The 26259-nt window shown below is 38.6% G+C and overlaps 1 protein-coding gene and 2 long non-coding RNA genes across 7 annotated transcripts; 1 reads left to right on the forward strand and 2 right to left on the reverse strand.

The window, feature by feature from the left end:
• The first annotated feature begins 3554 nt into the window (after window positions 1-3554).
• Window positions 3555-16470, forward strand: LOC136258017 (uncharacterized). Of its 3 annotated transcripts, XM_066051316.1 has the most exons (18): window positions 3560-3638; window positions 3768-3859; window positions 4165-4227; window positions 4342-4386; window positions 9683-10005; window positions 10251-10364; window positions 10429-10570; window positions 10935-11098; window positions 11147-11226; window positions 11278-11752; window positions 11805-11876; window positions 12422-12572; window positions 12627-12765; window positions 12820-12982; window positions 15356-15479; window positions 15581-15668; window positions 15721-15863; window positions 16288-16470. In XM_066051316.1, the coding sequence occupies exons 5-14, from the start codon at window positions 9928-9930 to the stop codon at window positions 12890-12892; spliced, it is 1488 nt and encodes a 495-aa protein (XP_065907388.1). In that variant the 5' UTR covers window positions 3560-3638; window positions 3768-3859; window positions 4165-4227; window positions 4342-4386; window positions 9683-9927; the 3' UTR covers window positions 12893-12982; window positions 15356-15479; window positions 15581-15668; window positions 15721-15863; window positions 16288-16470. The 3 variants fall into 3 exon arrangements, with proteins under 3 accessions (XP_065907387.1, XP_065907389.1, XP_065907388.1); XM_066051315.1 differs by lacking the exon at window positions 3768-3859 and having other exon boundaries at window positions 3555-3638; XM_066051317.1 differs by lacking the exons at window positions 3768-3859; window positions 15721-15863 and having other exon boundaries at window positions 3555-3638.
• Window positions 6748-7526, reverse strand: LOC136259484 (uncharacterized). Its single transcript, XR_010703256.1, has 3 exons — window positions 7371-7526; window positions 7220-7320; window positions 6748-7157 (listed from the first exon to the last, which is right to left on the reverse strand). It is a non-coding gene; the product is annotated as an uncharacterized lncRNA (long non-coding RNA).
• Window positions 15950-19214, reverse strand: LOC136258018 (uncharacterized). 3 transcript variants are annotated; one of them, XR_010702512.1, is made up of 4 exons: window positions 19092-19214; window positions 17207-17302; window positions 16294-16401; window positions 15950-16226 (listed from the first exon to the last, which is right to left on the reverse strand). It is a non-coding gene; the product is annotated as an uncharacterized lncRNA (long non-coding RNA). The 3 variants fall into 3 exon arrangements; XR_010702513.1 differs by having other exon boundaries at window positions 17171-17302; XR_010702511.1 differs by lacking the exons at window positions 17207-17302; window positions 19092-19214 and having other exon boundaries at window positions 16294-17161.
• Between the last annotated feature and the right edge of the window lie 7045 nt (window positions 19215-26259).

Genomic DNA, 26259 nt, shown 5'->3' on the forward strand with positions numbered 1-26259 from the left:
CGGCTTCTACTGATTATCGTGGTTGGCCAATGCCGGAGGCATCCCCAGTGTCTCGTTACACAGTGACCCCAACATCCCTCCCTATAGCTAGTGCCACTACTGGTCACTACTTACCGCGTGCTTCAGTAGCAGGGGTGCGATCAGCCCCTGCGCAACTGATGGTATATGGGCAGCAGAGGCCACCTGGCAACGCTTATCTTGAGCAAAAAAGGTTATTCAGCGGCAGTCGCACTGCAGGATCTCGTACTGGCACCTCGGCTGGAGGTTACGTTCCTAGTGTGGCGGCTACTTATAACCCTGACCACTACGCGGCCAGTCGCCGCGGTACTAAAGGAAAAGGTTCTGCTAAAATGATTGCTAAAACCTTTGTGTGGAAGAAAGATACTATGGTCCTGCGAAAGATGGATGCAGCAAAAATACCTAGTTACGAGGAGTTGATGATGATGGGTGCTGTAGGCTTAATTTCGAAAGAAATTCTATTTGACATAGAAGGAGACGCGTTTTACATAGACAAAAAACTTAAGGAAACATTTCCGATTCTGGAACATACAGGCGGGTACACACTACTAAGACCAAGTAAAGTGGCACATGAGTTGGTGCTGATTGAGCCGCCCAGGAGTGGCTTCACAACTAGATACTTAAAAGATATACTCAAGTCTTCACGACTCTACATAAGACCTTTACAGTCAAATATTACCTCAGCTATTACTAATTCAATGGATAATAAGCAGCAGGTGATTATAATCTGTGTACACATATAGTTAGCTAACTATATACTCTTGTCACATAATTGTATACACAATGTTTTTGCTAAATGTTACAAAATACTCATGCTAGCTAAATGTGTGTGAAGACTGTCACAAGTAACTTAAAAGAACGTAAATAATTTATGCGAATCATTTGATGTGACTATAACAATCCTGTAATTGTTACCATGGCAAGGGCTGAGTATTGAAGTAATTCATTAATTTGAACATTAAATTTTCAGTTAGCTCAAGAAGACATTACCTATAAGCTTATGCTGTTTTCCATATACATTTAGAGCAACATTGAGCCATCAGAATATTGCAATAACTGTGATGAGTTGTTTCCTTTGACTCAACTCCCAAAGCATGTGGAATTATGGTATGTTCTGTGTTGTATATGTAAACTTTGTGGTGGTCCTTGTTTGTTTGTGTGTATAGCAACTGGTGGTGTTGATTGTCAACAGTCTCTGGCTTTCAACTATGCATGCATATGCTCTAATGGATACTGACATGAGCAGATAGCTAAATAAAAATTTCATATCATTTCGTATTCAAAACTTTTTAAAAGCTCAGATCAAATCAATTGGCTATCATAGCCCTTCATTATCAGTAAACAGCAGATGTTAAATTTTTATTTAGCTATCTGCCCATGCCAGTATCCATTAGTGCATGTGCATGCATGGTTGAAAGCCAGAGACTGCATGTTGACAGTCAATACCACCAGTTGCTGTACATGTAAACAAGGACCACCACAAAGATGTTAAGGTTGCTAGATCCCACCTCTTTCTTGTGGGCTATTTGGAGTGTGACAACCCACCTCCCATGCACTGGGTAGTTTTAGTAAACAACTTAATGTGCGATATGTAAGGAATTTTAAAATTGATGAATCTCTGGTATTGTGTGTTGTAGTGGAACCTGCTAATCAGGACATCTGCATAATCTGGACACTTGGTAATGGTCCCAAAATATCCCTTAGCATGTAAACTGATTTGGAAAACCAGGACACCTTGATAATCAGGATACTTTTGGTCGGTCCCAAGGTGTATATACAGGACTGGTGGACTCATGTTGGCAATGCCTGTTCTGTCTATATAGTAAATGGGTGTGATGTGTTGGTTGGTGGTTAGCCTTAGATCTCCTGGTCCTATAATCCCAAGAGCCAAAAACTAGACATCAAAGCATTTGGATGTTTTATAAAAGCAGCATCCCATTGTGCACTGCAAATACCCTCCCATGTGTATATAATTTTCTCTGTGTGGGCACTGCCTTTATACTCAATGGATAATATCAATTGGGACTTGTGGGGGGCATGGCCCCCACACTATTTTCAAAAGCATGTTTTGTCCCATCCCCACTTTTTGGACCAAGTACTAGTAGTCATTCAGCTGAAGTTATATATATACACAAAGAAATACATACCTCCATATGAGAAGCCATACAACCACCACACAAAAGCACCCTGGGGTGTGGCATCATCAGTCCACCATAGCTGTCAAGCCATTCAATGTACTGTACAAAAGTGCCTGTAATTTTACTTTTTTTTATGCTTGCATGTGATATCTGTTGTTTAAATATTTCCTGGATCCCGTGCAGTGAAAAGTTTAAACAGTAGAAAGAGTGCCACATCCAGCATTATATGATGTGGGAAAGATTTAACTCTAATTGAGGGTGGTAACAGATCTAAGTCTAAGAGGGCAGTCTCACTGTAGTGTGTGAGTGTATGAGAGTTGGTGACTACCGACGATTAAACCAGGACTTGGTGGTGAACATTTATCAAGAGAAACAAATAAGTATGCTGAAAATGAAAGTGGCCAACCGTGAACGCAGTGTGGTATTTATGTGATCTACACTCAGTTTGGGAACACCTGCTACAGCAGACATCCCAGCTTGTAGTTCCTTAAAGGCAACGATGTTTCAGTTTGCGGATAACAACTATCAATGCTGTAATCCTTGTAGTGTGAAGTATGTAAAGCTCACATAAAGAGAAGACCTTCACATGAACGTGATTTTTCACGTGATAAATACTGTATGTGCATCAGTAGGTGTAGAGGAGCATAGTAACCATTAGCAGGATAGGGAGTGAAGAGATAGCTATGCAGTATAGGCGTAGGGCTATTAGCCACATACTATGTATTAGGGGATCTGCGAATGGTATATAGGCCACCTACATGTTTTGTTTTTTTTAACACCAAGCAAATAACTGGTTAATTTTGTGCACTGCTATATATGTGACTATTTTGACACTAAAATCTAGACAATTTCAATGTAGCTATAGATCTGGAGTTGGAACTGGAGAAGAAAGAAGTGTGGAAGAGGTGCAGAATGTTATTTCAGGTACAGGATATTGCACTGTGTGAGTATGGAGTCTATACACCAGTTACAGGCAGTAGTGGGAATTCCACCTCCACAGCAAGATTGACTTCAGGTATGTCTCATTTAATTAATCTACTGGAGTCTGTATATTTTTGTATTGCATATAGTTACAGGTAGTAGTGGGAGCTCTACCTCCACGACAACAGTGAATCCAGGTATGGCTCACCTACTTATCTACTTGGTGAGTGTCTATGAATTTTCCTGTATTGCATGTAGTTTCAGGAAATGGTAGGAGTTCCACTTTCACGACAACAGTGAATACAGGTATAGCTTACCTACTTAATCTACTGGAGTCTATGCATATGGAAAAATCCCATACATTTTTGCGTCATCTGTCACAACTCTAATAGAGTAGTCGTGCGTTCTATTAATAGTACGCATGCGTAAAAATGCACGGCCTTCAAGTCTAGGCACTAAGCGCACACAACTGAGGACAAATAATTTATATAGAGGGCGTTTTAACTTGAGACGTAGATGTATGAATGGGAGAACCAGGAGCAGCTATCGCTAGTAAATCTTGTAAGTTCATCATATGATTAGGGCCTAGTTTTCATTAAAAGAATATTTTACCCTGGTTGTAAGCTTACGGTCTCATGTGACCCGACCGCGATGTTTTTCTAGTATCTGCTCTAGGCCAGTTTTTACCAGCTTAGGTTTATTGAGTATGCATAAGGACAGGAGACTGAGTATACATAAGGACAGGAGAAAGCAGTTCGGTCCCACGAGTCTATCATAGTTAGGTGAGTTTGTTTACAAATTGGGATGGGGAGCACAAAAACACCACACACAGAAGTACTGTTTGGAATCAAAGTGCAATATCATGGTTCAAACAGTGTGTTTTAAAATAAGAATAGGAATGTACATATGTATCCAGAAATAAACTGAGCACTAAATAACATGGAAATATAGCTAGTAAGCCGAGCAAAATTGATAGCACTAATTTCATGTGGTTTGTTTTGAAAGGGCGAAAAATACGAAAGTTTTTCCCAGTGAAACTTCCCCCATTTATGGTACGATGCAATCATGTGGTAAATCCCACCCACAGGCCTCCCACCAGGAACCAAACCAAGATAAAAACTGGATGAGATCCCCACAATGAGCTATGCAGGTATGAATGTGATGTGAATATACGAGTGATACAAACCAGCATGTGTGTAGAGCCTATAGATGTATATATGTGCGGTTGCATGCACATTTTATACATGTGCTTTTGTACTTTTAGGTAACAGAGGTCCAGTGAATATGAAGTTTTCCTGACAGGCAGAAGGTATGTGTGTATGTGCGTGCATACTGTATGAGCATGTGTGTGTGTGTGTGTGTGTGTGGGGGGGGGGGAGTACAGCCAAGTGGTTAGGGCATTGGCCTAGTAATTGAAAGGTTCCAGGCTTGATTCCCAGCTGGGGCCACTTTGGTGTTGTAATTGTTTCCTAGCAAGAAACTTTACTCACATTGCTCCAGTCTACCCAGCTGTATTGTGGGTGCCTGGTGGCATGGTGTCAACTGGGAAAGCACCCCACCCAGCTGTTAACATCAATGGGTACCTGGTGTTTAAATGGGGAAGCCAACACCCAACCGTTATTGTCTTGCTTAGCGGTGCTTGGGTAGTTGTGGAACTTCGGGTCCTGTGACCTCTTTCCATGGGACCTGGACAGTCCTCCTGCAGGTTTCTAGTCCTGCCCAAGGAAGATTTTCCTGCATAAGACTCAAGTGCCTAAGTGGTGTACAGGCATCCCAGTACTGGTTCGCTGGGCAGCAGCTCTGTGTTTCGCATGGTTGCTGTAGGCTTTGCTTTGAGTGTGTCAGTGTGTGTATGAGTGTGTGTCCTTGATGAGGTAAAATTAATTAACGGCGGTACAGGCAGGGATGAGAAACCAATACATGGCCTTGTATGTGCTTGCATCATGTAGTATATAGCTTACATTGTATGGTGAAACCGGCAACCCTGTAATCCAAAATACCCATACAATCCAACACTGTTTTATGTATCAAATGCTACCTTGATAATCTGACATCCTCACCAATCTGACACATTTTTTTTGTCCCTATGACCATCGGTTTATAGATATTTACACATTAAATTTTGCAAATCGATTTATATTACGACACCCCTCCTTTGGTTCATGCTGTTTGTTCTCTGTATGAATGTATAGTATATGATATCCTAGCCAGATGATGTCATCTTAGATACGTATTGGTGTATATGGTACACATACACACACACACGCACGCACACACGCACGCACGCACAGCTTATAGGCATCAGCTTATCAGTTATCAGCTTATAGGCATAAGATTGCTGCAAGTCACAACACCACAAGTAGAATGCAAGTAGTCAAGTAGGCTGGTGCCAATAATCCTGTGGCTATATTTCTTTGCATGGCTTCAGTTTGGGTTCTAGTCTGCAAGTGAGCTATGTACTGGAATTTTGTTTTGCATTCAACTTAACTTGTATTCCCTGCACACAGCATGTCAGTATATTATGACTGTTGAAAAGTCTTGAACAGCAAAGCCACAACAGGTATGCAGGTGTTTGAGTTGAGGCATACATGCATGTGTTATGTTACAAACTATATACTATAGTTGTGTACATTGCATCCGATCAATACCATAGCTACACATGCTATGCCAATTATGCCATGTAGCTTCAGTATTTCTTTAAGAAATCACCATTCATAATAATTCTAGTATGTTCAGTAAAATTGAGATTAAAGTACTAGCTGCATTGACATTACCATAAACTGCTAGTGAAATATGCCATACAGCATCAAAAACCTTGTGATGAATACAGAGAAATTACTGACCAGGTGGTGACCTGGTCCTGAAAAACCTTGTGGTCTATCAATCAACAATTAGCTAAAATAAAAATAAAATATGTAGTAGTTAATTACTTAGGCCATGAAGGGCCAGTCACATTGCAGTCTGCTAGTCTCCTGGATAATGATATCCACCTAATGCTCAATTGAATTATCAATTATCTTTTTTGGTCAAGAGGTAAGATAACCAAAGTGCCAGTCCCATGAATATGAGAACTTCACAGAGTCATAGTGTCCCATGCAAACTTGCAAAGTTGCCAGATTATACAGTGAAATGGGCAGTGATGACTAGGCACTTGTAAGCTCCTGCTTCAAGTTACCACTTTGTAACTTGTAGTACCATGCACTTAACCAGCTTTGTAGTAAAAATTGAATGGCTGTCAAAGCAAGTAACATTACAGAGAGTGCCAGGATATTGCATAAGCTAAATTCAAAAAAACCTATAGCAACAATTAAATGTGATGTGTGTGTGCTGTCTAAGTACACTATATCACCTTTTGGTAATGGTCTCCAAAATGTAGCTTAACGCTATACAGGTTGCTGACAATGTAAAATTCTACAAAGTTGGTCTACCAGAAGTGTACGTACTTATATATGTGGAATGTTGTCATCACAGTGACATGACAATCACGATAATGAAAACCCTGCAACATTATATAACTGTAGCTATATATAAGAGCAACTGCAAGTATATAATGGCATTGCAAAGGCAGTACTTATTTAAGTGAACTTCCCAGTGGCAAGAACCAATCAAATGAAATGAACATCAAATATATACAGCTTATTAAATTATGCATATCTAAGTTATACACAGTCTTGAACATTTACAAAAATTCTTAACATTTCTAAGTGAACCACTGGCTTTGCCCTGTACTTATTTCCTGCTAACTTACAAAAAATACCTTTCTTACTGTTACCTAAATATGGATGAGTTAAAATGGGATACAATACTTTACTTCCACTATAAATAGTCCTAACTACCCCTACATTTTGTTCATATGCATTATCCCATCCTGCTGAAAAAAGGTGTTGGCTAAAGTCCCGTGCATGAAGTTCTGTCTTGCCCCCAAATAATTTACGATAAATTGCATGATCAAATATTATTCTAATGTACTTACTACTACTTCTACTAGTTAGCTTTGTCACTATTGCATGCTTAAATCTATCTACGTGCTGATATAAATGCATTGCTTCCATCTCTTCAATGGTAGGATGATAGTAACTTCTATTGTGGTGTAAAATATAATATATAAATTGATGAAATGCTTTATAATGTTATGTGTATACCTTAAAACTTCTGCGTTGACATCTCTTTCTGGTACCCAGCTTGCTTCATGTTCTGGGTACCCCTTCCATTTAACCAGGAAGTGTCTCTGTGTATCGCTAACCTGAATATGACATATATAACAGTATTGCCAAATATACTGCGTGAAAATACCTTTTTCTCACTAACAATAACCCTTTCAATCTCATAATATTGATGTTCTCTGGATGTTACATTGGCTGTTCTCGTGATTGGTCTCCTTGCTGATTTCCTGGCTGTGCTGCCTGATGCAGTACGGCCAGTTGATTCAACATTTGACACTGCGTTACAGTGATTCTAAATAATATCAGTAACACATGCAGGCTAATTAACTGAGACAATTGTAGTACTCCATGCATATATACACAGGCTATAGTTTACATGCATGCAGTTATGTACATGATATACTGCATCAGGTGCTGCTAGAAAGCCGTACAGCTATAGTCACAATATAAGGCAGGTATGGATGTAGCCTTTCTAGGTATATAGTTACCAAGGGAATCGTCAACTACATGCATTACCACTGGATATGCAATGGTTATGCAGCTAATACAATTTAGCTATTATATGCATGGCTATATACACTTACTTATAATGCTATTTCAAAGTTAAGTGAGTATAGCTAAGTGGAGAATTGTCTACTGTAGCTATAGCTACTAAACTGTAGCTTAGCGGAGATAGAGCAGGGTTTCAGCTAATTAGCTAGCACATGCACTCACATTTTCACTGCAATCAGGATGGCCTCCCACATGATGGTGACTTTCATCCTCACTATCATCATAACGACTTCGCTATAAAAGAAGCTAACATAATATAGCTACCTATATTAGCTAATATATTGTGTATCCTATAAATTCTAAACTCCAATTTATAGCTCATACATGTAATACATTATATAGTTATTACCTTTGATCTGATATCAATTTTTCCTTGTAATAGCGCTACTGCGCTTACTCTCTTTCCTCGAGTCTCCATGCATCCGAATAGGTAGTATTATTACGTATACTTGCATATACACATGCAACACAAAATGGGACATCAGGCTGGTATATACCCTTTATGGATAAACATGCAAAGCTAGATGTGATCACTTCCGTCAATGCTATATAATTAAGTTGTAGCTATATAGTGCTAGTATATAGAGCGCAGTTATAGCTGTAGGAACCAGCGCTAAGAGAATGTATAGTTACTTTATTCATGCGCTAGTAACTAGAGTTTGCTGCATGGACTGAATGCATTAGGGGCAAACGATCCTGGGGACTATCATGGATGATGGAAGACAATACGCTGTCATGGCAGTCCTGCGTTGAAAAAGGGCGCGATTTTAACCAGCACTGTAAGGTTGTAAGAAATGGCGGGAATGTACATGTATAAATTCAGTGATAGTATCAGATTTCAAGAGTGTTTGTAGTCGTCCTCGTCCGAACGATAGAGCCTGCAGAGCTGTAGCTAGCATGTCTTCTGCTTCAGAGCAGCTTGAGTTACAAGTTAAACTGAGACTTTTAGATGAGCAAATCAAGGACAAGATTGTGCCCGATGATCCAACTGTCCATAGACAGTTCAAGTCTGAGAAGAACAAGAATCCAGTAGCTAGCTTGGAAATACCTAATTCCATGTACTACAAGTGGGATGAAAAGATCAACATCCAGAGAAAATTAGGCAGACCAGTACCTAATTATGCAGATCTCTTAAACTTTAGCCTTTGTCAATCAAGCTTATTTGCATCAGTAAATAGGACAATCGAAGGGAGGCTAAAGAAACTGGCGTCCTCCGTTAAGTACGATTACAGGGATTTGTTTGGTTCGAAGAAAAGCAAGTTCAAGCGTTTATCTAGAAAGCTTCTACTGTTTAAAACAGAAGTGGAAATGGAGCAATGCCCTATTGAGATACCAGGTAGGCTGGGCTGGACACTAGCTTATTAGTCTTGCGCCGCCCGTATAGCGGCAAGAATTTTAGAGGGAATAACTTTCGCGAAACTTTTACCGAGAATTTTTAAAAAGTGTATACGAAGCATTCAAGAATACATGCATTGCTTAGCTAAAGTTAAATAGCTATATATAAAGTCAAGATTATTTTCTTTATAGGGATTGTCATTATTCTAGCCAATCGAGTGACTCGCGAAAGTTTCTTCTCGCGACTTTATATTATATAATGCACTCATGTGCATGAGTGCAATATCAAATCATTGAAAAGAATCAATTGTTGCTATTACAGAATAAATTGTGAAGCTAGCTATACATTCAGAGCAGAGTAGCTGTAGAGTCGAGGGAATTACCCATGCATGAATAAAAATTACAGTATAGTGCTTGAACATATATACTATTAATGCCATACTTGTACCATGAGGCCAAAGCTCTTAAAATTTCCAACTATATTATTCATCATAGTATAAATTACACAAGGATGCATGCCATACACTGCAGCATACATGGTTTATTATCCTGCAGGTCATCCATACCATCAAGTGAAAAAACGACAAAAACAACGAAAGCTATCTTTGATTACAAAGAAAACAAAGGCATACCTAAAAGGCCTAAAGAGAGCTGGTTTGGAACCTGTGTCATTAATAGTAAGGACAGCGGAGGGAAAGGATCTAGATCTAAATCTTTCAAGTGAGAATAAACGCCACATCATAACACCAGCCAGAAGCAAAGTAAATGATGACACAAAGAAGGCGCTCCTTCACACGCTGATGAGATTCAATATCTCAGTGCAATCATACCATGAAATAGCATCGCTATTTCCTAACAGCCTACCTAGGGCACATGAAGTAAGCAGTAGCTATATATATATATATATATGTAATATATAAACCATGGCTACGAGGTGTATTGCACTTATATACACCCCGACTCTGAAGTCAGAGGAAGTTTACTGTTGATAAACGCTGAATATATATATATATTACTTCATGCATTTATCACAAGTGTATATGAAACTATCAAATATTCAATAGTATGCACTATATGTTAATTTGTATGGCTTTGCACAAGAATGTCTACAATATTTTTTCAGATTCAAAATCTCAAGAAAAGTCTAGAAATTATTCCAGTTAATAGCACAGACTGTAGTGTTGAAGGAGCGGAATGTGATTTTGTAAAATTGCTGTCTGAAACAATTCGTAAATTGGTAAGTTTCGATGTGCATGCATACTTGACTACTTGCATTCAGTCATTCATTACTATAATTACAGCTAAACAAAGATCCCACCAGATTTACTACCAACAAAGTAAAAGTGAAGATTTCACTAGATGGAGCTAAGTATAGCCGTACATCAAACTTTTGCATTTTATCTTTCACGGTGCTTTGCGGAGGACGGGAGTTCAACCAATCAAGTATGCAGTATACATATCTACACTGTCACATTTGTTTAAGTTATAATTAAGCTATACATTCATTTTACTTTACCAATGTAATGTTCTATATGCAGAATACTTGCATTGTATACATGCATGATACTTTCATGCATTATTGGCAAAAAAAACTAAATGACAAGTCAACATGACATGATCTTACTATAATTATGCAGATGTTATTATTATTTATTATTTATTGTTAATCAGCAGGACCCTCCAGGGGTATAATGCTGATGTGCAATTACATGTGTACAATTTCAATTAGTTACTTAACTATATAAGTATGTACAATTACGACAAGTTACTTAATTATATGCATATGTACAATTACAATATTAAAAAGATGTGCAAGTGGTCTCGGTGATAAAAGCTGAGGAGACATATGAAAATATTGCTGAAGGGATGAGGATTTCACTGCAGCAGATAAACGCTTTAATTGCTAAACCAAACATAGTAATCTATGATGAGGTCTATGATCTGGAATTTTTTCTTTGCAGTGATTATAAGGCGTGCAAGTTATAATATCTTATTGCATATTTATACTCTGGTTTTTAGATGATTTTGATGTTAATGGGATTAAAACAGGCATCGTGCAAATATGCATGTGTTTGGTGCAAGGTGGAGGATAGCAACAGGTGAGTGTCTAAACTGGTTTTGCATATTATTATAGGCTTGCACAATTGCAGATGGGACACAGATGTGAATGACAGCATGTATCTAGTAAAGAAGCGAAGAACACTTAAGTCCTTGTACAATGATTACGAAAAGAAACAATACTGTTGTAAACGACTGCCGTTACTTCAAATTGAACTGGACCATGTAATTCCAGATGAGCTACATTTACTTCTACGAATTACAGACGTCTTACTTCGCAATTTAATTTCAACAGCGGTTGCACATGACAAATGTGAAATGAGGAGTAAGTGGAAGTTAAATAAGGGACCAATGATTAATTCTATCCTAAAGAACATTCGGAGGTGTGGCATTCCATTTAATATTTGGAATAATAATGAGGAAAACAAATCAGCCTTCACTTTTACATCCTTACCTGGATATAGAAAAAAGAATCTTTTAAAGTTTTTTCCATCAAGGATCCCATTGTGTCAGCCACAGTCAACTCCAGATCAGCCAGGAGCTGATAAGGTTAAGAAGCTCTGGGAGGTAACCATTTTTGTGTAACACTGCATAAATTACCTGATCTTTTATTTTAAAGGATTTCAAAGATACCTATGACATCATTTCCTCAAAAAACCCTCTCATTGACTATAACAGATTACATGAAAAGGTAACCAATATAATAGTAGTCAGTGAAATATTTCCAAATGTTCATCCTAGATTTCTTTAGATAGCTATATACACAAATTGTATGATTAGCTGCAGCTTATAAAAATGATTCTTGAATTACGTACAATGTTCAACAAAACTTTGACTGCATGTATATGTTCCATGTATATAAGGTTTATAATGGGCAAGGTTATAGCAGAGGAGTAAAGAAACCTTAGCTGACTGTTCTGTTAGTGTAGGTGGCTGTTCTATTAGAATGTGTTAATATCAAGTTATGGAATTACAGTATGAATTCTGGATTTTCACATTCTACACCCCAAGTTATTCAGGCATATATAATTCCCTATGGCATGCATATACTATTATAGCAATTAAACATGAACTTGGGACACATCACATATGCATATATACTACATGATGTACGCTATGCACCTAGAAATGCTATGGTAGCACCTCAAAGTACTAAATTTTGACTGCTTCAGTCAAAAAATAGCACCTAGAGGTGCTATCATAACACTTCATTTTTAACAGTGTATGTGTATTTAGGCAAAGAAATGGGTGGATGATTTTACAAAGCTGAGATCATTAAATGCTGGCTACCGGCCAAAGTATATCACTCCTTACATGCATGTGATGATGTACCATGCACCCCATTTTATACGGATGTACGGAAATCTAAAGCAATTTACTTGTCAAGGTATGTTAGCTATATCGATCAGAAGACTGAATTTATAGTTCAGTATACTTGCAGCTATCGAGAGAAAAAATGATGTTTGTAAATCTATATACTTTAAGTCATCAAATAAATTAAACCCAACTGTGGACATTGTAAAGCATGAACTTAGGATTAAGAAAGTCATGGAATATGCAAGAAGAAAAAGATCTTATGCGTATGTTGATTTTGCCATTGTATATTAATGCCATTAACTTAAGTTACATTGCAGACAGAGAAGTACAGAACAAAAGAATGGTAGCAAAATGTCACAAAGCAGAGCCAAAAGACGCAGAACTGAGTAACTCATTTAACTTTATTTTGAGAGGTCCGGGTTGGGCCGTTCAATGTAACTATCTAGCGAGGCAGTCCCGGCGCCCGCTTTATTGCATTCAGTATGTATGTGTTCGTAAACTGTAGAAGCTGAGTAGCTACTAAATTTATAGTATAATAAACCTTTGTTATGTTATGACTGTATTTGCAGCTTCTACTATTCGACTAGAGCTACAAACATTATTGCTCCGCTACAGTTCGCTAGCATAGTCGTCACTTCAACCCAACTTCAGTATATTCTCCGTATATTCGTCTTAAATTGTTTTTAGGTCTCACTACTCACTAAGAGTTATTATTATGTGCTCTTGGTCTCATCCTGACAACATACACTATCACTCACAGTCAAATATAGCCCCGTCCCCTAGACCCTTCCTCAAGCGCGCTTATCGATTTTAGATTATAAGTGCGCATTCCGATGCGCGCTTACAATATAAAATCCATAAGCGCGTTTGTGAAATTCCCCGTTGAAATCAGGGTAGTGAATCTTGTCAATGCCTGTATATGCGGAACCTCTACTGAGACCTAGCCCCAAAGAGTAAAACAAGCAGACATAGAGGTGGGCAGTTTGGAAAAATACGACAACGGAAAGCTTATACTATCAACAGGTCAGTGAAGTGTACCCATACTTGTGGTAGCTAGCCTTGAACGAGATTTCTCTTCCAAATACAAAAGGGAAAGCAGGGCTGGATCTAGCACTCCAAAAAATTGGGGTACTGGAATGCCTACTATAGTGAGGTTAGATGCACTCCAAGTTAAATTTATTGCCCTAATCGTATCCTTTTGTTTGAAATTTCATGTGACAATGGGGTGACATACAGGCACTCAGATCTGTGACCGCCGTCAAAGTCTAAGTAAAAAGTCAAGGCCACCGAATTCATGCCAAGTAGGTAAAAATTTCCAACCCACAATCGAAAAGTACTGAAACATTGTTGCTTAGTCACAGGTCAAAGTGAAATTTCCGCCAGTCAAGGCTTTGAGTTCACAGATCTACCTACGGTGCGTACCTACTCCTTGTGTGACCCTTATTAACAGTCCCAATACAAAACTATGAAACGATGGGATTTGCTGGTAGGTATTCAGATTATGTTTCACGTAAGCTTCAAGGTAAGGCCAAACCAAGTTGTTTCCTAAATTCCCATTTTTGCTTGCATGCTTTAGTGGAAGTGCCCAAAAAATCCCCATTATATGGCTTTTACCATCTCATGGAATTTCAAATATTCATATAATTTTCGTTATTGTATTAGTGGGTTAGTTTTAGTGTTTTTTTTTTTAAAAATTCAAAGTTTTAGCAATAATAAATAATGGCTGCCTGCCCGCATTTGTTTAGAAAATGCTTGAAATGGGAATTTAGGTTGGTCTGGCCTGATGTACTTGAATTTGGGAGTGAAACTGAAAAGTTTTGGTTTGGTTGTATAACTCCTTCAGAATTTCATGTACATAACAGAACAATGATACTTCACAGGATTAGACTGAAATCGACATACTCTAAAACAAGTTTGCATATTTTGTTTTGCGGGCACTTTAAAGCATGTACAACCTCCTCTGACAGTGAGATATGCCTATAATCACATAAGACTGTAACAGTGTGTATAGTTCTGATAGTATTTTGTGCTGGTTCAAGGGTAGTCACTATCATAAAGCTAGGGCTCGCAAACTGGATGAAGAATTGGATTATCAACCATTCACCTTGATTTTGTTCCTTGATAAATGCTCTTTCAAGGAACTCACAAAGTATGTAATGAAAACACAGCAATTACTGCAACTTCCACATAGCAAAACTGTGTTAAACTACCTGTAAATGGCATGTCTTCTACAAGTGGGTTGCTACTAACTTAATTTTCCAGTGTGTAAATACAGTGGGACCTCTCTTTTGTTATCATCAAAGTGTCAAACCACTTTTGTCCATGTAAATTATTGCTAATAAATCAGCTACAATATAAATTACATCTATGAAATTAAACTTTTTGACCAAATTCAGCTAAATACAGTGTTGGTGTACTAATGATTTTTTTGCTTGCTGAAGAAAGACTGGCATATCAAACAGTAGCTGAACTACAGTACATGTACATCCCTAAACGCAATGTCACTACGTGAGTACATGCAAATAAAGACCACTTTTCATCCCTCCACTGCACTCGCATGTAGCAACTTTGCGTTTGGCATGTATCCTGATTGTTATATTGCAAAACATAAAAATTTACTTGTGTGTGATAGACTAAAAATGTAGCTTACAAAAATTTCTTGGCATTACCTCTACTTGCAGGTGAGCACATGACAAATGTATATATATTGTAAAAGGTGAGGAGGTGAGGAGGGACTCAACATTCTGTTTAAATGGCCCAGCAAATATACTCCAATGTCTCTCATTCTTGCTCCTTACATTTTAGAGACACTTTTTGAGGCAATGTTAACTCATGCTCCAATCACATCAATAGATTTCTGCCATGCAAGATGAAGTGATCATGCAGCCAATGTGACATAAGCATCATTTCTAATCAGTTGAAGATCACAGAGATTCTAAATGATTGCCCTTACTACCAGTTCAGTGAAGTCCAAAAGGTAAGATCATCTGAGGTATGCCCTGTGGCACTTTCATGAAGTACTGTAGCAATTACAAGGTAATATAGTTGTTAGAAGTGTTCTTCAATATTACTATATAGGAAAATTCAGCCAGCAACCACACGATGATGTGGTCTTGTGGCAATTCCACACAGTATACGAGGAGACCTTGTGGCAATTCCATGAAAGGTGATACTTGTTAAAGTGTGATTGTGATTATCGTGTTCCTCTCAAACTTCAGCCAGCAAGCCACAAGCCTTGACACTGGAAAGACAATGTGGCCATATGACACTTTCACAAAGTAGCATAGCAATGAAGTTTTAAGGGAGAACTCAGAGCCAGGATTTATAACCACAAACAAAATTTGCAAAGGTTTCCATTTAGGTCTGTAAATTAATTACCACCTGTGAATAGATATTGTGTAAATATATACCTAAATTATTTCCTACAGAGGTTATTGTACACATGTGTGATAGATAATATATGTGTCAATCATTTCAAGATATATAAATGCACAAACAGTTATATAATTGAATGTATGTAGTATGTACATGTATGCAGCATATCTTTTCAGTCCTTACTTATCCCATACGATAAGCTATGAGGAAATAGTAGCAAATGTGATACAATGTGTGCAAATAGCTGCATATACCAATGAAAAAAAATTCACTAGCTTCATTTCCTTGTCCTTGTACCAAAAAATTCAGAGCTTTTGGTTACAACTGCAATCAGCAATATCCTTTGTGCCTGTGTACATAAGTGTACAGTGTTGTGTGACAAATATTCACTTGTATTTTTTGAAACCCAGACATACCATTCCATTTCTATGACGATATTGATTCTGCTCAACACAGACAGAAGATCATTGACAGATGTATGCCAGATTTGTCCATCACAGTGGGAAGATAAAAGCAAACTGTGACTTTAAAAAACAATATTAACAATCAAAGTAACTGATATGTGGTTTTGAACACTGTATTTTTATAATTTGTGGATGTACATGGGGTGTAGTTTTGATACAACTAGTATAGAAACCAGCAACAAGATTGTACACATAGTACTACATTGCACACATACATACTTAGTTAACACATTGATGTTACCATGCACAGCTGGGTGGGTTGCTTTCCATTTTACACATGGTCACTACTAAACAACTGGCTAGACTGGGGCAATGTGAGTAAAGTTTCTTGTCCAAGGAAACAATAACAACAGATACTGGGTATTAAATTTAAAACCTTTTGATTACCAGGTCAGGGCTCTGGCTATTCTACTTGTGCATATGCATGCACGCATGCACACACAGTAAGCAAAGCAAAGCCTTGGCAGCCGTGTGAATCACATACAGCTATTGCTGCCCAGCAAACCAGTGCTGGGATCAAAGCTGGACTCAAATCTTATGTAGACAAATCCTAGCACCATGTCTCACAGCTAGGTGAGACTGGGCACCTCAGTTGCATGGTCCCACTTGGGCACTATGCAAGACGTGGAACAGTTGATATTTGTTTTCCCAGTTTACACCAGACCACCATGTCCCCAGCTGAATCGTGGAACCTTCAGGCTAATGCTGTAGCCACCTGACTATGCCACCTCGCAACAAATATACACAGACAACAATAACCACTGCTACACACATAAAAACAGAAATATGTGAGCACGATGCTGCTCACAAACCCAAATCTCATACTTACAAACATAATTATGTACTACTACACACAACTCAGTACTGTGTTGTCCACAACATTTATCATAACTAGTAGATAGCGTAACATCAGAGCTGCACTAGGGTACATATGTAGGAAGATGTCTGCACATCAGTCAGACTACAATGGAGAACACAAAGTAACCAAACAATTAGGATATACCCCAAAATTTACAAGGGTAGGACTAGGAGAATGTCTCAGTGATAATCAACTACGTAAGAAACACATTAGTTTATATAAGTATTAACAATGAGCTAAATAACACTCCAACACCACAATAAATGAGTTTATCCAGGCCCTGGTAGTGCCATACAGCCCTGTTATATGACACAGTACATTGAGCACAATACAGCCTGCACAGATACCCTGTATACAGTGGTGTATTAGCACCCACCAGGCCACTTAAAATAACTATAGCATTATGCTTACCATTTGATCCGGAGTGATTGCTGGGAACACTGGGTGAACTATATTGAATTGCTTGTGTGACAACTCACTCATTCTTCATTTGTAGGGCCATAAGACATATACCCTATATTCCACATGAGCAACATGACCAAATTGATTCTACTAACCACTGTCTCCTCTTTTTGCCTTTTTTTTTTTTTGTTTGTTTGGAAAATTGACCACTGATATTGCTGCGAGGTCCAAATTTTTGGCTCAAGCATAACTTTATGTGATTGTGAAATTTGCAAGACACTCTTCAGATACTATGACAGACTTGCAAATATGTAAGAATACTGAAGGTTTAGGTAAAATTATTGCTCACTTGAAAATATAATAAATTCAGTTGCTTGGTCCTCATAAACAATTGGAATAGTTTGCCTAATTATGTTGTAAATAGTTCTTCGATTAACACTTTTAAATCATTATTAGATAGTCATTTAATTGATTCAAGATTTATTTTTGTATAAGTCATTTAATTGATTCAAGAGTTATTTTTGTATAATTACTGCATTGATCGGGTATGCAGGCTGTGCCTTTACCCGTATTTAATCATAATCATAATCATAAAATACACCTTAGCTATGTTTGGGACTTCCTCGACATGGTCACTATAATGAGACGGTTTTATTAATGAGGTCATGAACTACACCTATGCTGTGTTTGGGACCTACTTGACACAGTCACTATAATGAGGTGACCATGTATACCTTAGCTATGTTTAAAACATACTTTTACTTTAAAGACGGTAAAGATGCAAAGTTTTATAATATACTATTTAGATGCTGTCATTAACTAAGGTAAGTAGCATAAAAATTTCTATACTTGCAAGCAAACTGCAGTGGATTTTGCCCATCCTTAAAGTTATCAAGGCTAAACTTTTTGTAGCTATGATTTCTCTGCATTTGTCCCTTCCGTTTTTAGTTTTGTATCTTCTAGGGAAACACCGACTCTGCCTTTTGGTGTCACCCTGTCTTGACACTGGATCAGATAAATAATAATAATAATCAAACAAGGCGAAGAAGGCCCTTCCTGAAATAAAACAATTTCAAGGTCACGTGCCTGGCAAGTATGGTGTCTACTTTGCCCCCTCTTAGCGAATATCGTGATTCGCTGTGCTGGTCAGCCGTAGATGAATATAATTAATTTGTCTTTTTAATTGAGTGTATATGTAATGCCGTTTTTGTTTTTTTGTTACCCTTGCCATGCCCACTTGTGGAGCTTATATTGCCCTATTTGTGGTAGCATGTGTCCGAGGATACAATTGTACTGTTACTGTGTTTTCATCAATAAAACGGATGGTTTTCTCTCTTTCTTAAATAGGACAACTACCCGTGCAATTATACAATTATACCCGTGCACATATATAAGTTATAAACATATGGCAAATACGTAGAGACCAGGAGAAATACAATAATCACGCATAGTAAACCAGTTGTATGCATCACAGTACGCTAATGCTAACCTGTAGAGATGGAGAAGACACGATTATACCTCGGATTATATAAGCTGGTTAGATCTTGACTGAGCAGTACGGGGACCAGTAGCAGACAGAGAAAATTATTGATTAGGCGCTTTTCAATAAAGCCCGCTTATGCTCGTAATTTGTCGTAGTTCATAAAGATTATATGTGCTAATTTTTTTTTAAATTATTTGTACTATGAAAACCGTTGGATAAAGAGTTAGTCGTTGGTGAAGGGTTAAATGAAGAACTAGTCTACCATATGGGAACCTGGAAACGCAGAAAAACTTTATGCTTGGATTGTTAGCGTAAGTCAATAGTGCATTCACTAATAGTCTTGCGTGTATTTCTCAAAAGCGTATTTTGTACTATGAAAACCGCCGTATATAGCTTTCATCTTTTAATGGTAGATATATTTCATGTTGGTTATTGCTACTATAACCTGGAAGGTGGTTAAACATTACTTGACACTGCATGCCAAAGCGCTAAAAGGCTTGCTCCTATATAGGCGCGTACATCTTGAAAGTTAAAAAATTTTTTCCTCGAGTCGTTCAATTTCCGGATATGGGACATTTGTGTATTGCATAGTTACAGGCAGTAGTGAGAGCTACACCTCCACGACAACAGTGAATCCAGGTATGGTTCTCCTACTTGATCTACTTGGAGTCTATGGATTTTTCTGTATTGCATGTAGCTACAGAAAGTGGTGGGAGTTTCACCTTTACAACAAGAATAACTCCAGGTATGGCTTACCTACTTAAACTATGCATATGCGTGCATAATGTATCAGAAGTTAAAAATCAAATCTCCAAGTGCTACATGAAGTCAGTGACGTAGCTACCATTGAGGCAGCTGCCTCGGTAGAAAATGTTCAATTCAGGCTCAGAAGGCCTGAGCTCCCTCCTCATACCCGAGATACTCACACAAACACATACTGGTGTGCAGCTGCAGGCGCGGCTACTAGTTCATTTAATTTAACAAACACTACATACACTAATTACAAAACTTAAAATAATGTTATAAACACTAACTATACATATTAACTTAAAAAACTCCCTACTTGTGCCTAACCAGGGTGGGGGCCTACGCAGTGCAATTAATTTAAGACCCACTGTGCCCAAGTGAGCCTAAGGGAAAAAACCGATAGGGGCTTTTTTTTTTTTTTTTTTTTTTTTTTTTTTAATTTTGGCTGCCCCTAACCGGAAAAAACCAAGCGTATCCACCCTATTAAATACAATGCGTGCTGTGTGCGAAAAGTCCAGGGTTAGCAGCAAATCTTCACCATTATCTAAATCTGTTAAGGATATACACCAGACACAACTGGGAGGGGGGTGGGCCAGCCAACACTGTCGCACCTGTCAGCCTAGAGTGAACATGCGTTCACACTTTAGCTATATAAATACTCACACATGAATCACGTGCACTAACACACATGCGCAATGTATTACGGCGGGAGATTATTTTCTGTCTAATTCGCAAGCTCAACCGACATAAAATACATTTTTCAGTGGCACCCTGAATTTTCTACTCAAACGTTACAGCAACAGCATTCAGTACTGTATCACACATAATAGAATCTATATGGATGTAGTACTAAGCAGGGCCAGAGCCCATTGTAGTATCTGGACACGTGCACGCACTATGATGTAATACATTATGCTGTAATGTATGCGTGCATGTACATATGTAGTTGTAGAGCCTCTGTGTGTTTTAGTTGTTATTGTAGTTGCTAGATTGTAGTTGTGTGTTGTAGTGCTATTATTATTGATTCTAATGATAAACCACTTGTCACTATTTTTCATCCTCAGAAAGGTATCCCAGAGATGACAGCCAGCCGTTTACAGAGATGGGCCATTATCCTCTCAGCCTATGACTACGAAGTTAGGTACCAACCATCTGCCCAGCATGGCAATGCTGATGGGTTGTCTCGCCTGCCATTACAAGAGGTACAGCCTCCACAAGCTGACGAAGCCGAAATTGTTTGTGCTCTGGAAGAACAACAGTTTCAGGCACTTCCAATTCGTGAGACTGACGTTAAGGCAGCTACAGCGAGGGACCCAGTGCTATCACAAGTCTACAGTTTTTGTGCTAGAGGATGGCCAACCACTTCACACTCTTTGGACAAGAAGCTAATTCCATTTTTCAACAAACGTTTACAGCTCACAACTCACAATGGTTGTCTACTTTGGGGCCTTCGAGTGGTAATTCCTTCACGACATCAGAGGTCAATCCTAGAATTGTTACATGAGGGCCATCCAGGGATGTCTAGAATGAAGTCACTTGCTCGACTACATGTTTGGTGGCCATCCTTGGACACTGATATTGAGTCCCATGTCAAGTCTTGTGTGAATTGTGCTGAGACAGCTAAAGATCCCACAAAAGTACCATTACATCAATGGGATTTTCCAGCCAAACCATGGCAACGTCTACACATTGATTTTGCGGGGCCATATAGAACAAGATGTGGATGTTACTGATTGACGCTTACAGTAAGTGGCCAGAAGTACATGTGATGGAATCCACTACAACAGAAACTGTTACCAAACACTTACAGCAGATCTTTGCCACACATGGAATTCCTCACCAGATTGTGTTAGATAATGGTCCCCAGTTCACGGCAGAAAAATTTAAGCAGTTTTGTTTGTCTCGTGGAATTCACCACACAACGACAGCTCCATATCACCCCCGCTCGAATGGCAAGGCTGAAAGACTGGTACAGACTTTTAAACAGAGTGTAGATAAGGCAAATCCGCAAACCACTTCAGAACTGCTGGATTGTGTGACCAACTTCTTAGCTTACTACAGAGCCACCCCACATTCTGTGACAGATCAAACTCCTTCTGAAATGTTAAATAACAGACGGATGCGTACAAGGTTGGATTTGTTACACCCATGCCAGTTGAAGGTTCAGAAATCTCTAGAACTTCAGAAGCAGTCATATGATGCCCATACTCATCCTAGACACTTCCTGATTGGTGATCCAGTGTGGGCTCGTAATTTCAGACCTGGCAAACGGTGGCTCCCAGGCACTGTCAAAGATAGGAGGGGGAAAGTAATGTATAAAGTTTTGATTGATGGCCAAACAGCAGTTCACTGCCGTCATGCAAATCAACTTCGTACACGACTTGTTTCTTTACCTACAAATGACAGTTCCATATCATCTGACATTCCTAATCATACCTCCCCGACACAGAACAGTGATAATCCTCCTGTGTTGAGACGCTCTTCAAGAATTCGAAAGATCAGAAGGCCATGGAGTCCTTCGAACTAAAAGGGAGGAACTGTAGTATCTGGACACGTGCACGCACTATGATGTAATACATTATGCTGTAATGTATGCGTGCATGTACATATGTAGTTGTAGAGCCTCTGTGTGCTTTAGTTGTTATTGTAGTTGCTAGATTGTAGTTGTGTGTTGTAGTGCTATTATTATTGATTCTAATGATCTAATAATCCCGACACTACACCCATGGTGACAAGGTCTGGCAAAGGCTGGACCCACTTTTCAGCTACTTGAATTTGTATCAAAAAGGTTGAGATACTTTTAATAGAGCAGTCATCATAATCAAGACACACGGTAGTGTGTCGTGCGGCCCAAGAAGCCGGCGCGCAACACCCGTGAGTATATTGACAGGAAGGAAGAAAACGCAATTTTCGCACCTCCGTAGCTCTGTGCTGCCTTGATGAAACAAGACGATTTTTGCTGTGGACATTCCCTCCACCTTCAGTACTCCACATTCCAAATTTGAGCGAAATCGCTTCAAGCGTTCCCGAGATATGCGACTTCAAAAATTGGCTTAGTTTCTTCGTTTTTTTTTCTTATTTTTCTTCCTCTTTTCGCACACTTACAAAAACTGCTATAAAACGCGAACGCCATATCCGATCGCCTTGAAATTTGGCACACAGAAGGGGGGTATAACGGCGCATCTCTGTACCAACTTTGGTTGGAATACGATACACAGGAAAAGAGTTATGAGCGATTATTCACGAAAAATAACACCAATATGTTGTCACGCCTACAGGGTAAACCGCGTATGGGAAGAAGCTGAAAATCGGTGGGTGAATAGGTTAACTATTGAACCTCAAACCTTTTGTGGTTTGAAAGAAATCGAGCTAAAAACCAGGAAGATACAACGAAAAAACCAACAGTGTGTAACAATTACGCAATCGAGATTAGCTAATAAAAAACTATTACTTGCCACGCCTACCAGATAAGCCGCTTGGGGTAATGCTTTGAAAATCGCTGTATAGATGGAGTAATCATCTTAGAAAAGCTCTTCAATGGTGTAGAAGAATCAGACTTAAAGCCACGGAGTTATAACACGAAATCCAACTTGGTGCAGCAAGTGCGAGATCGAGATACTCTAATAGAGCAGTCATCCTAATAGAGCAGTCACCCTGAAGAGAATTCAAGAGATCAGCTAGAAACAGGTAACCTGTATAGAGATCAGCTACAAACAATTCACCCTGTAGAGTGATCAGCTACAAACAATTCACCCTGTAGACAGATCAGCTAGAAGAAGTTACCTTGTAGGGAGTTCATGCAACTATGGAAAGAGATAGTTCAACTAGAAGAAATCACCTTGTAGAGTTCAGCTGAAAAGAAACTACCATGTAGAGAGTTCAACTACAAACAAATCGCCCTGTAGAGAGATCAATAGAAGAAGCTACCTTGTTATTATTTATTATTATTATTATTAATACTTTACAGAACTGTACAGATCAATAAACAAAATTAAACAATATTTAAGAGCTTATAACAATTAAATTACAGAACTGAAGGTCTACCAGTGTCTTGCACTGGTAGCCATAATTAATTACTTACAAATTACAATAAGCTATATAACTACAAATAATAATTACAAGGGGTAGCTATAAAGAGTACAAGTTAAAGAATAAAATAGTTTGTAGGAGCTGGAATGTTTAAACATTTGGAACAGGGGCAACGGAAATAAAAAGTACATAGGTTATTACTGTCAAAAATGTTAACAAAATAATTCCTTGTAGATAGTTCAGCTACAAAGAAACCATCATGTAGAGAAATCAGCTACAAAAAAATCACCTGTAGAGAGTTCAATTACAAACAAATCTCCCTGTAGAGAGATCAGCTAGAAGAAATTATCTTGTAGAGAGTTCATCTACAAACAAATCACCCTGTAGAAAGATCAGCTAGAAGGAGTCACCTAGTTCAGTTACAAAGAAACCATCATGTAGAGAGTTTAGCTGCAAACAAATCTCCCTGTAGAGAGATCAGCTACAAACAAATCACCCTGTAGAAAGATCAGCTAGAAGAAGTCACCTTGTAGAGAGTTCAGCTACAAAGAACCATCATGTAGAGAGTTCAGCTGCAAAGAAATCACCTGTAGAGAGTTCAGCTACAAACAAATCTCCCTGTAGAGAGATCAGCTAGAAGAAGTTTCCTTGTAGAGAGTTCAGTTACAAAGAAACCATCATGTAGAGAGTTCAGCTACAAACAAATCTCCCTGTAGAAAGATCAGCTAGAAGAAGTCACCTTGTAGAGAGTTCAGCTACAAAGAAAGCATCATGTAGAGAGTTCAGCTGCAAAGAAACCATCATGTAGAGAGTTCAACTACAAACAAATCTCCCTCTTGAAAGATCAGCTAGAAGAAGTCACCTTGTAGAGAGTTCAGTTACAAAGAAACGATCATGTAGAGAGTTCAGCTGCAAACAAATCACCTGTAGAGAGTTCAGCTACAAACAAATCTCCCTGTAGAGAGATCAGCCAGAATAAGTTTCCTTGTAGAGAGTTCAGCTACAAACAAATCACCCTTTAGAAAGATCAGCTAGAAGAAGTTACCTTGTGGAGAGTTCAGCTATAAAGAAACCATCATGTAGAGAGTTCAGCTGCAAACAAATTACCTGTAGAGAGTTCAGCTACAAACAAATCTCCCTGTAGACAGATCAGCTAGAAGAAATTACCTTGTAGAGAGTTCAGTTACAAAGAAACCATCATGTAGAGAGTTCAGCTGCAAACAAATCTCCCTGTAGAGAGATCAGCTACAAACAAATCACCCTGTAGAAAGATCAGCTAGAAGAAGTCACCTTGTAGAGAGTTCAGCTACAAAGAATCATCATGAAGAGAGTTCAGCTGCAAAGAAATCACCTGTAGAGAGTTCAGCTACAAACAAATCTCCCTGTAGAGAGATCAGCTAGAAGAAGTTTCCTTGTATAGAGTTCAGCTACAAACAAATAACCCTGTAGAAAGATCAGCTAGAAGAAGTTACCTTGTGGAGAGTTCAGCTACAAAGAAACTATCATGTAGAGAGTTCAGCTGCAAACAAATCACCTGTAGAGAGTTCAGCTACAAACAAATCTCCCTGTAGACAGATCAGCTAGAAGAAATTACCTTGTAGAGAGTTCAGTTACAAAGAAACCATCATGTAGAGAGTTCAGCTGCAAACAAATCTCCCTGTAGAGAGATCAGCTACAAACAAATCACCCTGTAGAAAGATCAGCTAGAAGAAGTCACCTTGTAGAGAGTTCAGCTACAAAGAATCATCATGAAGAGAGTTCAGCTGCAAACAAATCACCTGTAGAGAGTTTAGCTACAAACAAATCTCCCTGTAGAGAGATCAGCTAGAAGAAGTTTCCTTGTATAGAGTTCAGCTACAAACAAATAACCCTGTAGAAAGATCAGCTAGAAGAAGTTACCTTGTGGAGAGTTCAGCTACAAAGAAACTATCATGTAGAGAGTTCAGCTGCAAACAAATCACCTGTAGAGAGTTCAGCTACAAACAAATCTCCCTGTAGAGAGATCAGCTAGAAGAAATTACCTTGTAGAGAGTTCAGTTACAAAGAAACCATCATGTAGAGAGTTCAGCTACAAACAAATCTCCCTGTAGAAAGATCAGCTAGAAGAAGTCACCTTGTAAGGAGTTCAGCTACAAAGAAAGCATCATGTAGAGAGTTCAGCTGCAAAGAAACCACCTGTAGAGAGTTCAGCTACAAACAAATCTCCCTGTAGAGAGATCAGCTAGAAGAAATTTCCTTGTAGAGAGTTCAGCTACAAACAAATCACCCTGTAGAAAGATCAGCTAGAAGAAGTCACCTTGTAGAGAGTTCAGTTACAAAGAGACGATCATGTAGAGAGTTCAGCTGCAAACAAATCACCTGTAGAGAGTTCAGCTACAAACACATCTCCCTGTAGAGA

The sequence above is a fragment of the Dysidea avara genome, chromosome 6 (genome assembly GCF_963678975.1).
Source record: "Dysidea avara chromosome 6, odDysAvar1.4, whole genome shotgun sequence".
NCBI lineage: Eukaryota > Metazoa > Porifera > Demospongiae > Dictyoceratida > Dysideidae > Dysidea > Dysidea avara.

Bases quoted from the DNA above. Each gene is read 5' to 3' on its own strand.
- LOC136258017 (XM_066051315.1), top strand. From the start codon at position 9,928: ATGAGATTCAATATCTCAGTGCAATCATACCATGAAATAGCATCGCTA. The intron at 10,571-10,934 runs GTATGCAGTATA...AATATTAAAAAG, and splicing joins ACGGGAGTTCAACCAATCAA to ATGTGCAAGTGGTCTCGGTG. The intron at 12,573-12,626 runs GTATGTTAGCTA...GTATACTTGCAG, and splicing joins AAAGCAATTTACTTGTCAAG to CTATCGAGAGAAAAAATGAT.